This window comes from Phacochoerus africanus, chromosome 8, assembly GCF_016906955.1.
Source record: "Phacochoerus africanus isolate WHEZ1 chromosome 8, ROS_Pafr_v1, whole genome shotgun sequence".
Lineage (NCBI taxonomy): Eukaryota > Metazoa > Chordata > Mammalia > Artiodactyla > Suidae > Phacochoerus > Phacochoerus africanus.
The window spans coordinates 150051419-150065866 of record NC_062551.1 but is presented as its reverse complement, the minus strand read 5'-3'; the positions used below and the strand labels follow the sequence as shown (position 1 = coordinate 150065866).

At 37.1% G+C, this 14448-nt stretch overlaps 1 protein-coding gene across 3 annotated transcripts in view; it reads left to right on the top strand.

Moving 5' to 3' along the window:
• Positions 1-14448, top strand: part of PATJ (PATJ crumbs cell polarity complex component) — a 353453-nt gene that overhangs the window by 83203 nt on the left and 255802 nt on the right. For all 3 annotated transcript variants that reach the window (XM_047788846.1, XM_047788847.1, XM_047788845.1), the window contains exon 17: positions 859-990. In XM_047788846.1, coding sequence (XP_047644802.1) covers positions 859-990 — 132 coding nt within the window. The remainder of the gene's footprint in view (positions 1-858; positions 991-14448) is intronic.

Below are 14448 nucleotides of genomic sequence, written 5' to 3'. Positions count from 1 at the left end.
GGTAGAAATTCAGAGTATTTGGGGAAGTTAAATCACATGAAAACAACACAATGCTATGCACTGAATAAAAGCAGAAGCTTGGAGCAGCTCTTCTCCTGTGTGTTCCACTCACTGACCCTCATTAGCTTCCTCGAAGTCCATATGGCAGCAGCTCTTTTTCCCTGAAAGGAGGGAGCTTGGAATAGGAGGTTGTGGAGTGAGGGAAAGTAACTGAAGACCTGCACACTGGATAGTTGTGCTGACCTACTTCCTCCAAGATCAGTTTTTCATTATTTCAGCTCTGTGAGATACCTGTTTTTAGATTTACATGATTCCCAAAAGATTTAGATGTTTTTCCCCCTTATTTTTCTAGTAAAGTTTTTGTTGAAAACTTCTAGGGGCCAACAGAAGGACATCTCAGTGTCCTGTCCTGGCCTCTGTGTTGGTATCTTTCTCTCTCTCACTGTAATTATGAATTTAGCTATTGCTACTTAAATATCATATGAACTTTGACTTTGTATGATGTTTTCATTTTTTCTTAAACTGCATATTTTTCCTTTTATGCTTCTAATGGGATGACAGAACTCATTGAAGTATAAGAGGTCAGTGTTAACACTTTGAATGAAACAGGTACTTTAACTTAAAAAAAAAAAACTATATGAACAGTCTGTTTTTTTAAGTGCTTGAATTTGCACAAAGACTTTTATATTAAAGTACATGTGCCCTAGTGCATGCCCCTTTTAAAAAGGTTAAAAAGAAAAGCCATATGCCAGTGAGACTCCTTAGTTTGAGAAGAAGCTATGAGATTCCTAATATGTTAATTCTTTTCAGGATTGAAAGAACAGCGTTTTGAAGCATTTATGTTTTTTGGTGTTTCAGGCCAACCGCAATATAGATGTCCATACTGAAGAAGATGATGATGGGGAATTAGCACTGTGGTCTCCTGAAGTCAAGACTGTTGAACTAGTGAAAGATCACAAAGGCTTGGGATTCAGCATTTTGGATTACCAGGTATAAGAACCCTTATAGAGCAATCAGTTTGTATTAAAGTTATAGGAAGTGGTGATTGTTTAAGACACCTATTGACGTAGGCAGAACTGAATTATTTGATGTGTCATGCTACTGTCCAAAGACAGGATGTTTGAATTTCCATTGTTACCTTTACAATTGATAGCTCTCTCAGTGCATAACATGATGGATGATATGTTAACTGGACCATAAGGGAACCAATAGTTTTATACCCATGGGTGCTTTTATTATTTTTTTAAAGTTTTAAATTTTCTTGTCTTTTGAGGGCCACACCTGTGGCATATGGAGGTTCCCAGGCTAGGAGTAGCCGCTGGCCTACACTACACAGCATTGCAGGATCCGAGCCACGTCTGCGACCTACACCCCACAGCTCACAGCAACGCCCGATCCTTAATCCACTGAGTGAGGCCAGGGATCGAAGCCGCATCCTCATGGATGCTAGCCATGTTCCTCAACCACTGAGCCTTGACAGGAACTCCTATGGATGCTTTTCGAGACTGGAACTTGATGAATTTTTTTATATGGAGGGTTTTTTCCCCAGCTGTATTGAGATATATTTCCCATGCCATAAAATTCAACCATTTAAAACCCAGTTTGGTTGTTTTTAGTATATTCAGAGTTGTATAACCATTACCACTGTCTAATTTAAGAACACTTTTATCACCCCAAAAAGAAACCCCAAAGCAGTCACTCCCAATTCTCAATCTTCACTCTCTTCCCTTCGCATGAAAGTTTTTATAGTTTTACTTACCTGTTAATCTCAATTAAGTAGAAATGTTCTTGATGAAGTTATGTGTGTGTATGTATATATATGTATATGTTTAATATAGAACATTTAATATATGTTTGTATGTACCCCAGTTATAACAATGTGTAAAGTTACTGATGCATTTGGGGTGTATATGTGTATATATTTAAATTTAATATAGAACATTTAATATGTTTATACGTGCCCCAATTATAACAATGTGTAAAGTTAGTGATACATTTGGGGTACCAGTTTACCAGTTTATAATATTTTTAGACCATCTGATTATCATGGAGAATTAAAAGTGTTGGCAAGAAATCTCTTCACTTTTAAGATCCATATTTTAATACATTAGTGCTGCCTAAACACATTGTGGTTTAATAAAGCAAAATGTACTCTATCAAAGCACATAAAATGCCAAGTGATGGAAAAATCAATTCTTTTTTTTTTTAATAAGGCAATCGGGAATAGATTAAAAGAAAAATACTTTGAGCATTATGTAAGAACATTAAATTCCATATTTTGGCAGTGTGATTTAAGATTACTGAAATAGATTATATCTCTTTTACTTTTGCTGCCATGTTTTTGTGCCAGATAACCCTCTTTGTTATTGAAAGTTCTCTTTGGAATATTACTGAATTGTGAGTTGTTGATTCTAAATAATGCATATTTTGGGAAATATTTTTTGTCAAGAAATATCAATATATAAGATTCTGGAAGTTTATATATTGGTTAATATCAGGGCCTTTGAAACAAATGGCAGGTACTATCTTATTTTTTCCTCTCCAGTGTTGCCCTATTACCTAGCACATGGTAAGTGATTAATAAATATTTTCAGAATAATTAAACAAAGTTTAGGTTAGCCAAAATTAACTGGGACTAAACTAAATGAACACATTGAATAGGATTTTTTTGTTAGCCTTTTAGTATTGGAATTTAATTTAGAAAACACCTTTCAGTTATGATTTTAGATATTCATTACATTTTCATTGTCATTGGACTGTATATGTTTTTGCATCCTTATAAATATATCATAATGATTGCTTTTACTCTCTTAAATGACATAATCTACAAGTTTTATATTTTGAATATTGTACATGTTAAAGAGGTACTTTGGAAATTTTTAAAAAACAAAAACTTCAGCAAAAGATGGAAAGAAAAACTTGATAGTCTTTAACAGTTAATTCATAGTTAACAGAAAGATTCTTTTATTAGTTCTGAGCTTTACATTTAAAAATATAAATGTATACAGTCAGTTCTAAAGAGTTTCTTCACTATATTCCAATAGACATGCATCGTAACCTCCTATGGATTTTTTTGAATTTTATTTTTATCTATTAAACTCTAGGTGTTCCCCCCTCATCTTCCTCACAATCTTCATTGCACATACTGGTGTTGATTTCTTCACAAATTATATAGAGTGATTTTGCTGCAAAAGAAGTGTTTAGGTATTCTTCTTGATTTTGTGCTTACTGGAGAACTGTTGGAAAAATATTTCATTTTTTAAATGTTACTTTGGTTCACATTAAAAGGCTCAGCTTATTTATTCTGTAGCTGAACTTTGGAACAAAAAAACCATTCAGAAGTAAATTGAATATTTTTAAGTCAATCTTAAATACACTTATAGTTGTACACAGCACATTTTCACCATTTGTCAGGGATATGTAGAACTGTTATCCACTGTGACATTTAGATGACACATAAACACAATTTAAAATTTGGTTTTGGGCAAGTTAATTAATTGGTTATACTCTCCCTTATTATAATTAGGCAATAAATTCTAAAGTTCAAAATATTTTTTGCAAGGCCAGGTGAAGGTTTGGCAAAAGCCATGAAAGGCTATGCTTCTGGTTATTATTGAATTTGATGCTTCTTGTATGAATTTATTAAGCAGCTGAATAAGACTGATGCTGATCTTCAACCTCACCCCTAGCTTAGCATATTTCAAATAAGAACATATATATATACATATATATATATAATTAATATATATAATGCTGTAGAAACATCTTAGCCCATGGAGAAAATTTTTGTAGAGTGAGAGGGCTTTCAGGTTGTAAAGGACCTGCATTAGCAGTATTGAAGAGATTGAAAATTTACTTTGATATTTTAATTTTAGTTAACCACTTTTCTCACTAGTGAGTTTTTCTCTAGAAAAATAAGAGCTTCCTCAAGAGCCTGACAAAATGATATACAATATATCTTTGTGCTTATTCAATTTCTTCATCTGTAAAAGGGGGATCACAATATTTAGCGAAAGAAGTCTTGTGGATTAAGTAAATTAATATGTAATATGTAAAGACGTGGAAATGTTACGTTATTTTGGAAACGTGAGTACCACCAACAATCATCTGACTTCGAAAATAAGCACAGAAAGACTTGAAATTTTCCTTAAAGATGGAGCCATGCTACAATATGTTTATACTCTATCAATTTTTAACTGTCTAGTTAGTTTAGGAAAGTTAATGAGTAGATGCCTTAGTTTAATGAAGTCTACATTTAATTGTAAAATTACATTCTGAAATGCACACAGGCGTTCCCATTGTGGCACAGCAGCAATGAATCCGACTGGGAACCATGAGGTTGCAGGTTCGATCCCTGGCCTCGCTCAGTGGGTTCAGGATCTGGTGTTGCCGTGAGCTGTGGTGTAGGTCGCAGACACGGCTTGGTACCCACGTTGCTGTGGCTGTGGTGTAGGCCGGCAGCTGTTGCTCCAATTCAGCCTCTAGCCTGGGAACCTCCATATGCCGTGGGTGCGACCCTAAAAAGCAAAATAAAATAAAATGCAGACAACTCTTGATGAGCCATATGTGAATTATCCAGGTGTGGATTATTGGCCAGAAACTTACTTTTTACATAAATTGAGCTAAACCTTAAGAAAAGATGAGCGAGCAGATAAAGGATCTTGAATCGGTCATGAAATGATAGGATGGTAGTCTAACTGCTGAGCCACGACAGGTGATTCAGTGGTTCTCCATTGATGGAAGGCATGTAGTGAGCAGAGAGAAGAACCAGTCCTTGATACCTGAAATGAAAGAACTGAATCAAAACAAACAAACAAACAACAACAACAAAAAAAAACAGAGCTGAATCTGATGTACAGTTCTGCCACTCAGTCATATGGCCAAAGAGGAACATGTTGAAATTTATTTTCATGAAACGCATTTTAAATAGATTGGGGCAAAGGAAGAGAAGAAAGCAACAGGGAAGGCTTGGTAAACAGGGTTCAAGTTGTAAGTCTCCTCATGAAATTGTAGGGTGAAATAATTGTGGCTTTTTTGGCTGTGGTTTGAATGGAGGTAGAATATTTCAGTCCCAAAATGTGTAGGCACTGCTCCATGTAATGGCTAGTTAAAATCCAGCCTGTGTGTGTACCATATTAGATGAGTCATTGGTCATCATGACGTCATGCCTTGTAGGATCGTGTCATAGAAAGCAGTGATGGGCACAGGTGGTCAAGCGCATGAATGTTATGACTTAAGTGTGTACTCTGTTTCTAAGCAATATAGAACTCTTAAGAAACTTGGTTATAAGTTTTTTTGTGTTGTTTTGTTTTTTGTTTTTTTGTCTTTTTGCTATTTCTTGGGCCGCTCCCGTGGCATATGGGAGGTTCCCAGGCTAGGGGTCTAATCAGAGCTGTAGCTGCCAGCCTACATCAGAGCCACAGCAACGCCAGATCCGAGCCGCGTCTGCGACCTACACCACAGCTCACGGCAACACTGGATCCTTAACCCACTGAGCAAGGGCAGGGATCGAACCCGCAACCTCATGGTTCCTAGTTGGATTTGTTAACCACTGCGCTACGACAGGAACTCCCGGTTATAAGTTTTTATAGTATATTTTTTGTTTTTTGTTTTGCTAGTTTCTAGGTATAATTTGCATACTATACCCTAATTATCTTTGTCTTTTTTGGGGGGGGACACACCCATGGCATGTGGAAGTTCCCAGGCCAGGGGTCGAATCAGAGCTGTAGAAGATGACCTATGCCACAGTCACACAGCAATGCAGGATCTGAGCCTCGGCTGTGACCTACACCACAGCTCACTGCAATGCCAGATCCTAAACCCACTGAGCAAGGCCAGGGATTGAACCCCCATCCTCATGGGTACCAGTTGGGTTCATTACCAATGAGCCACGATGGGAACTCCCTAGTTATATCTTTGTCTTGATTACCCTTTATTTATTTGTAAGGTCATTATTTTTTGGAATATCACTAATGGTCATAGAGATATTAACCCTAATATTAATGCAAATTCAATAATAATAGCAAACATACAGTGGATGTTTAAATATTTGCTAAATGCTTAATGTGTTCCTCACAAGAACCATATGAAGGACGTACTATTGTTATCCTTATTTTAGAAGTGAGGAACCTGGGGCACAGAGAGGTAAAGTAACTAGTCCATATTCACTCAGCTGGTATATGGCAGAACTAGAATTTGAACTCAAGCAATTAGCTGCCTGAATCTGTGCTTTTAACTGCCATACAAATTGCTTCTTTACTTATGAGTGCTATTTCTATGCATATTTTATTGTAGGGCATCCCTGTAATAAATTTATTGCAGCAGATCTTCCTGTTTTTTCAGCTTGGAAAAAATTTCATATCTTAAAGACAAGCTGCTAGATAGTATTCTTATTTTCAATGCTTATATGAAAGTTTAGTAAGTATTAAAAATTAATACAGTGTGCTTATATGCAGTGCGTAAGAGCTAGTGTTTATTGCTGCAAACGAAAATAATTACAAATTTAAGAATCCTAAATTAGTGAAAGTAATTTGTTGTGGGATAATGTTCAGTAATGAAGCAATTATTACATAGTCCGAGAGTCTGTAATTTTAAATTTGTACCAAAAAGCTTGAAATAAATTTGGAACTGTGTGGATTTTACCTTCAGTTGACCTTATAAATTAAACATGGCAAGTGGATATTTTCTGGTGTTTTGATTTATGTTGAACTTTGAATAACCCCTCATGATTATAATTCACTAGAAATGTTTGACATTAGCCAATTTTTGAACATTAGCCATGATATTGCCATTCTTGATACTTTTGAATTTCAATGATTTAGAAGGTAAAATTTATTCACCAATAATTCTCTTCCCTCCCACATTCCATTCCTCAGTGCTCTCCATTCCTGACATGGGGACCCAACTCAAAAATTTTTTCCAAAGCAGATATTTTTGAAAGACTTTGGGTTTATCTTAGACATTGAGATAAAAATAGAAAACATAATAGCACAGCCTTGAGAGGTGATTCATACGTAAATACTATTAGCAAAGTTGTTTGAAAGGCCAAAGACAAAAGATGACTCATTAGAAAAAGTAGTGAAAGTATTGCTCCCTATGAAAATTGTGTTTAATTTTTCTTAAAAAAATGGGTTATAAAACTTAAATAGTATGAGTATTAAAAAATCGCAGTGTTGCTGAGTCTTGGGTGTGTGTGGCATGCCTTAGTATTTGTGAGAAAAACCTAGTGTACAGTTTTTGCCTAATTACTAATTCTGTTAAAAGGGGTTCTCTAAAAATGATTTTTAAAAGTTATAGGAAAGGATTGTATACATTTCATGCATGTGATTTAAGTTAGCTTTTTTCTTATATGTGCAATAGGATGACTTTCTGTGCATATTAGAAATGTTTTAAAAATAAGTAATGCATATGTATGGCATAAAAATTCAAAAGTACATAGTAGTATCTTGTGACAAGTAAATCTATCTCTGACCATAATTCATCAGTTCTCCCAGATAAAAACTCGTGTTTTTCTTGTCTGTCCTCCCAGAGATACTTTATAAAGACATGGTTATATAAGTAATAGTTGTTTGGTTGTCTAATGTTTTTTACTTTTTATACATAAATGGAATATTTCAAACTCACTTTAAGCACATTGCTTCCCCCCCCCCCCAGTTATATATTTTATTTTGGAATTTATAGAGCTACCCAATTCTTTTTAATGAATGCATATTATATTATTGCTGTTGTGCAGTAACTTATTTAAACAATCTCCTGTACCCAGTTGGTGGGTATTTCAGGTGAGGCTGTAGTGGATATCCTTGTCATACTCTTGTAAAAGGGTGGGAATAAATCTTGTGATAAATTCCTAGATGAGGAATTGCTCATTGAAAGGGCGTATATCTTTTAAATTTCGGTACATTTTTACCAAATTGCTTGAACATAAATGTTCGTGAGACTCACAAGTGTTTAGACCACTTAAAATTGATGTTTTCTCATTGGAGGTGAGGGCAATCTGGCTGCAACATCTGTCACTCCATTGATGGATAGGGTGGATGCAGCTGATTGGCTGGCTGGGTGGGTGTCCCCTTCCTCTCTCTCCGCTCCACGTGCATCCCTCCTGAAGGTGCATGCTCAGTCGAAGAAGATGACCTTTCCTGATAGAGGAGGACCATCTTTGGTCAAGGGAAAAGAAGTAGCTGCACTTCCCTGCTAAAACCTCCAAATAGGCTCTCAGAATTGATGTCCTCTTATATAATTTCTTTTAGATAATTCTCCTGAAAAATAAAGTGCAAGTAGGTGCATAATTCATAGATTTGCTAATGATTTCCCATAATACAGATGGACTAAGTGATAGCAATATATACATCAACTTTTTTTCAAATTTATATTGGTAGTGATTAATTTATTGACCTTTATAGCTAAGAGTGGGCATAAGAAAGGGCATAAACTATACACAGATCATGATATTAATGCCCTTGGTTCTATCCCTATTTTTTCCACCAGTTTTAATCTTGTTTATTAGAAGGTTGAGTTTAAAAATGGAAGAAGTTAAGGACTTTAATTTTTTGCCATGAGACTTGAGATTTGGGGTGAATGCTACCATCAGCACATAGTCTTTAGGAATATGTGGAAACCCAGTATCTTTACATTCATACCAATTGATTAGTTTATGGAATCCAGTATATAGAATTTGATAGGTGTTGACATAATTTTGACATATAATAGTACCTATATTAATGAGTAACATTAAAAAGTCAGGCTCAAACCTATGCTATTTCCAGAATCTCAGATACAGAGGACAGTAACATATTCTAAGTTATTAGATATTTCCACTTTAATGCTCAGGAGATCTCATAACATAGCCACCAATGTCTGGTTTCTGTTTTTGTTTTTTCCTTTTGTTGCTGTTTTTATCTTTTTTTTTTTTTTTTTTTTTTTTAAGGAGCTTTGGGTCCAGTTCACCCATGTAGGATTAAGATATTGGTACTAAAAAAATGCCATCAGTCTGCTCCTAATGGCAGTATCCATGTTCTTGGAAATAGAGCCTACAGCCTACTATTAAACACATCACACAGCTGCATTTAAAGGTCACTTTTGCTTACCAGAACTTGGGCCTGATAGAGGCTACTCTTTGTCTATCCCTGATTCCTACCCACATTTATTTTTATTAACATCAAAGTACTGTAAGCTCCAGTGCCAACTGGGCTGAAGATTTCTTTTCACAGAGGATTTGCTGCCTTTTCCTCTATGGGAAAGTTCTGTATCCTTTAAATCATTTTAAGCTGCTTCATTTGAAAAATAATTCTTAGTAGTGTGTTCATGGAGTGGATTGATTGTGGCTACTGGGGAAATTCTCTCATGGCTTAAAGATTGCTTTTCAAGCCTGCAAAGTGGGTGAATGAAGGAAGCCCACTCCTGGTGTGTGGAGTTTGTAGGGCACTCAGGACGGTGACTGACTTCCAAAAACCTCAGTGCAGCAAGACTAAAGGCATCAGGAGACCAGAAGCCACTTAATAAGAGATCAAAGAGGCTGTGTGTATATCAGCTTGAAATCCAGATAGTACAGATCAAAAGCTTGCCTTAGCGAGGCAGCTGCAGGGGGATGAAGTTAGCAGGAGGCCTCAAAGATCTGAAGTCAGGCCTGATGTTGAACTTTGAGGGAATTTCATGGCTCCTCTGGAATACGAATTTGGCAAAAAATCCCATTGTGTCTAATGGGGGGAGAGAGAATAGGGGCAGGCAGCAAATGTTAGTCAGCTGATTGTGCTTTCTCATAGGGTAGCTCCCCTTTTCACAAATGTTTCTTAAGGACTGTTTCTGCATGTTACTGGAAGGCATTGCTTTGCTGAGGAGGAGGAGGTTCTGAAAATGATATGTCTGTTATTTTACCTTTAGTGAGGATTTCAGAAATGGCCAAATGGTAAATCTTTAAATATTAGTGCTTATGAAACGACCATGGAGAGTTAAAACATAGGTATAAGGGTGCTCAGGTTTATGGCAATAGCTGGTAATTATGTCTCTTCTGTGGAATGCTTAAGATGCTTCAGAAGTTACTGAATGTCAGTCTGGCTCTGCCTGCCTGTCTCCCGTGTCATTAGAAATAGAACAATTACTATTTTCTTTTTTTTACTTATTATGATTGAAGTATAGTTGATTTACAGCGTTTCTTCAAGTTCTATCATACAGCAAAGTGACCCAATCACACACATTTCCCTGTGCTGTACAGCAGGATCCCATTGCTTATCCATTCCAAATAGTCTAAAGAAAAAACTCAGTCTCCAGAGGTGTCTCCTCACCAGTGTTCCTCTACCTCTAGCTGTGGGTGTGTTTTATATGTTCCCTCTAGGTTCCGATGGCAGGGGTGAGCACCATGCTCCTAGATGAAAGTCATGGCCCTTCCTAGAGTGTGGCAGAAGGCATTGAGAACCTGTTTTCCTAGGACATGGTGGTTTGTACTGCTCTGCTCTGTTTGGGAGTATCATTTGGAGCCAGGCAGTGGTCCAGAGAAGGCACACTCTTCCCCAGTGAGGACCAGAAAGTGGTGTTGCCTCCATGTGGGACCAAAGGGCTAATTTGTTAATGGTGCATGAAAGGGGGCTGGCTACCTGACCTTGACACACCACTTCTAGGGCTCCAGTTCCCCTCTCAGCTGTTTCCTCTGTGTTTCATTTTAATCATATGTTATGTTCAGCATAACATAGAGTATGCCACTGTGAACGTGGAGTGTGGCTGAGAGTACTCTCAAGTAAGTAGGACCCTCCTGGGACTTTGGGCAAACTTGTTAGTCTATCTTCTACAGTCATCTTTAAAACAGAAGTAATATTTGCCTTATAAAGTTGTAAAGACTAAATAAAAGTTGTTTATAAATGCCCTAAATTTTCCAGGCATAAAGTAATGTTTTTCTCGTTCCTGAAAAATGATGATGGTGATGATTTTTAAAAATAAAATCTGATCACAGACTTGGTATACTTGTTATTCATTCTCTCCTTCCAAAAAATTATTATTCACTTGTGAGTTAGTATGGGGGGACATAAAGATGAAAGGATATAATTCTTTTCACGATCTGATGTTTAGCAAATGGATATTGGGCCTCTTCTGTGCCAGGCACATTTCCAGACACTGGGGATGTTGCAATAAACAAAATAGGTAATGGGCCTTGTGTCCTTATGCAGTTTAAGGTCAGTTGGGAGTAGAGACACAATGGATAAATAAACATATGTTAAAATATTATAAAGGAAACAGACTGGAAAACAACTCTGCGTAATCCATTATGATTTTAGCAATGATGGCTTTAAGACTCAGGGAATCTGTGATGATTGTTTCTTAGCACTCAGAGAGGCCTCACAGGGACCTGAGGCATGTCTTGTACACACACAGGTCGTGGGCATTCCAGGCACAGGAATGTCCTGAAATTGCTAACTTGGCCCTGACTTTACGTCTTTATTTTCTTTAGTAACTGTGAACTGTTTAATATCTATCGAACCTTTGATGTCTTTTCCTTTTAATGAACCATCCTTTGAAAAAATATCTATTCTCATATTTATAAAACATGACCACCATCTCACAGGATATGATAGCTAGTAATTATGTGCTGCTTACACACACGAACTATCTGTACAATCCCATGTAGTAGGTCTTACACTCAGCCTCATTTTTATAGATAAGGAAACTGATGACAAGAGGTTAAGAAATTTGCTCAAGATCACCAGTTAGTAAGTGAGGGAGCTGGGCTCCCAAGTCTGTGGTCTACTAGCGTGAAAGTACATCTTTTGACCAGAAACAACACTGATTCTTCATAGTTGTGGCTCCAGTGAAGAATGATAAAAATTTCTGATTATCTTTCCAGAGAGAAACAGCAGTTCCAAACGATTTACTTCATATTATTCCTGAATCCTTATGGTCTCCTGCCTTTATTGCTCTTCACCTAGCCAAAGTTCTTTAGAGACCTGATGGCCTTTTCCCTGCCAGAGAGTGGAAACTGTGTGTTTTATCTTACATTTCCCAGCAGGACTCCTTAAGCCTTTTTCCAGTTAGGTTCAAAGTTGGTAAAGTTTCGTTCTGCGTGTTGCCTGCTACATCTCATAGAGTAGGGAAAAGAAAAAAAAAAAAAAAAGCCCCCTCCCCAAACAAAACAAAAACTAGGCAGAATCTTTTCTAAAGAAAGAAGGGCGTCATGTGTACCTGATGAGGTAGCAGTTGTCAGAGAAGTTGCCAGTGTAGAGAGGGCGCCTGTCTTTCAGTGTCTGCTTTAAGAAAGAGTGGGAACGGGGGATGCCTCACTGCCCTAAGCCTCTCTTCAGGTGCAGAGGTCTGCATATCTGGAGAGTGTAAAGTCAGCACGTCATTGTCATGTGTTAAGGTGTAAGTGTAATACCAGAGGTGCTTTAGCAATTGATAGCACTGTTGGTCTAAACCACACATGCTCAGTTGAATTCAGAAGGCAGTTGATGAAATGGTCATTGTTGACTCCTTGGACACATAAGTCCTATCAACTTCTTTTCCATTGTCTTCATAGTAACAGTAATAATAAGAGTAATAACAATAACAAGAGTAAAAACACTTAGGAAGTGATTACTTTGGGTTTGCCAAGGACTTTAGTCAAGGCTTATCTCATTTAATGCTTTTAACAACTCTACCAAATCTATACTATTGTTATTTCTGCTTACGTTGAGAAACTCAGAGATTAAACAAATTGAACAGTATCACTCAGCTGGTATTTCTAAGTGTTTAACTTAGGTTAAGAGTGATGTGTTTGGGAAATTAAAATAAACTCTAATACTTAAGAAGCTTTTAATGTTTTATGTGTCCATACTTTCCCTGCATCATATTAGCTTTCACCTGATAGAGTTTCTGGAGGATAATGAGGTATCTCTTACAAATCCATTTTCTACCTGAAAAAAATTTGAGGGTAAAATATATATTACACAAAATTTACCATATTAACAGTTTTTAAGTATGTAGTTTGTGTTAGGTATATTCATATTTCACAATGTAATTTTAATAAAGGGTGTGACTTTCTCCTTGAGTAATATAGTCAGCCTGAGGAACCCCAACCATTTCAGTCAGATGATGGGATTTTTAGATAAAGGACAGTTGTGGTTTGTTTTGTCTTCCTTACAGCTGGCAGAAGTCCTGGGCCAGGAGCGAACGGTAAATATGTAAACAAATACAGCTTTTTTTTTTTTTTTTGTCTTTTTGCCACTTCTTGGGCCACTTCCGCTGCACATGGAGTTCCCAGGCTAGGGGTTGAATGGGAGCTGTAGGTGCCGGCCTACACCAGAGCCACAGCAACTCGGGATCCAAGCCACGTCTGCAAACCACACCACAGCTCACGGCAATGCCGGATCCTCAACCCACTGAGCAAGGGCAGGGATCAAACCCGCAACTTCATGGTTCCTAGTCAGAGTTGTTAACCACTGAGCCACGACAGGAATTCCAACAAATACAGCTTGACATAAAATTTTCAAGAGATGAAACATCCAAAGATAATATTTAGTATCCAAGAAAATATCTATTGGGAGAAAAGAAGGAGAAAAGATAAAGTTATGGGAATCTGCTTGAGCCGTTTAAATTATTATGGTACTTAAAATGGATTCTTAAAGTACTAAACTATATAGAATAAAATCATATGCAAACTTAGATATTTTTCCCCCTCTACTTTAGACTATATTTTGATCTTTTAGCAAGTTTCTCTGTCTACTTCTCTTCCATTGCACTTCTAATTGCCTTGTGAACTATGCTTGCTGTGCTACTCAGGGATTGTTTCCTTCTATGTATGATGCATGAAAAAAATCTATTCCTAATGCCTGATAGTGTTTAGGAAGTAATAAGACACAAGGAGCCAGGAACCATATCAGTTTAATTTATCTTGAGTGCACTGAAAGTATTTTGTGGATACTTTGAATGTTATGGTGTTGTGGTGATTGGTATGATTAGTGTAAAACTTGGCTATTATAAAATAGTAAAAAAAAAAAATGGGGTTAGATTCTGATAAGATAACTTGCTCATTATTCATTAGAATCACTTAGTTATTGCCTTGCCTTCACTATAAATGCATTTGTTTCTCTTTCCTAAAAGTAAATGCTTGGTTACTGGTTAAGTCAGAGGATGCTCTTCTAGTGTTTATTAATTGCATCCTACTATCTTAAACCAGGACTAATCTAGTGATTTTAATTCAACACTTTGTCCCTACCATGTCTTTTGTTGCTATTTAAAAATGGTGAAAAAGAGGAGTTCCCGTCGTGGTGCAGTGGTTAATGAATCTGACTAGGAACCATGAGGTGGTGGGTTCGATCCCTGGCCTTTCTCAGTGGGTTAGGATCCAGCATTGCTGTGACCTGTGGTGTAGGTCTCAGACATGGCTCAGATCCCACATTGCTGTGGCTGTGGCATAGGCCAGCGGCTACAGCTCTGATTAGACCCCTAGCCTGGGAACCTCCATATGCTGTGGGAGCGGCCCTAGAAAAG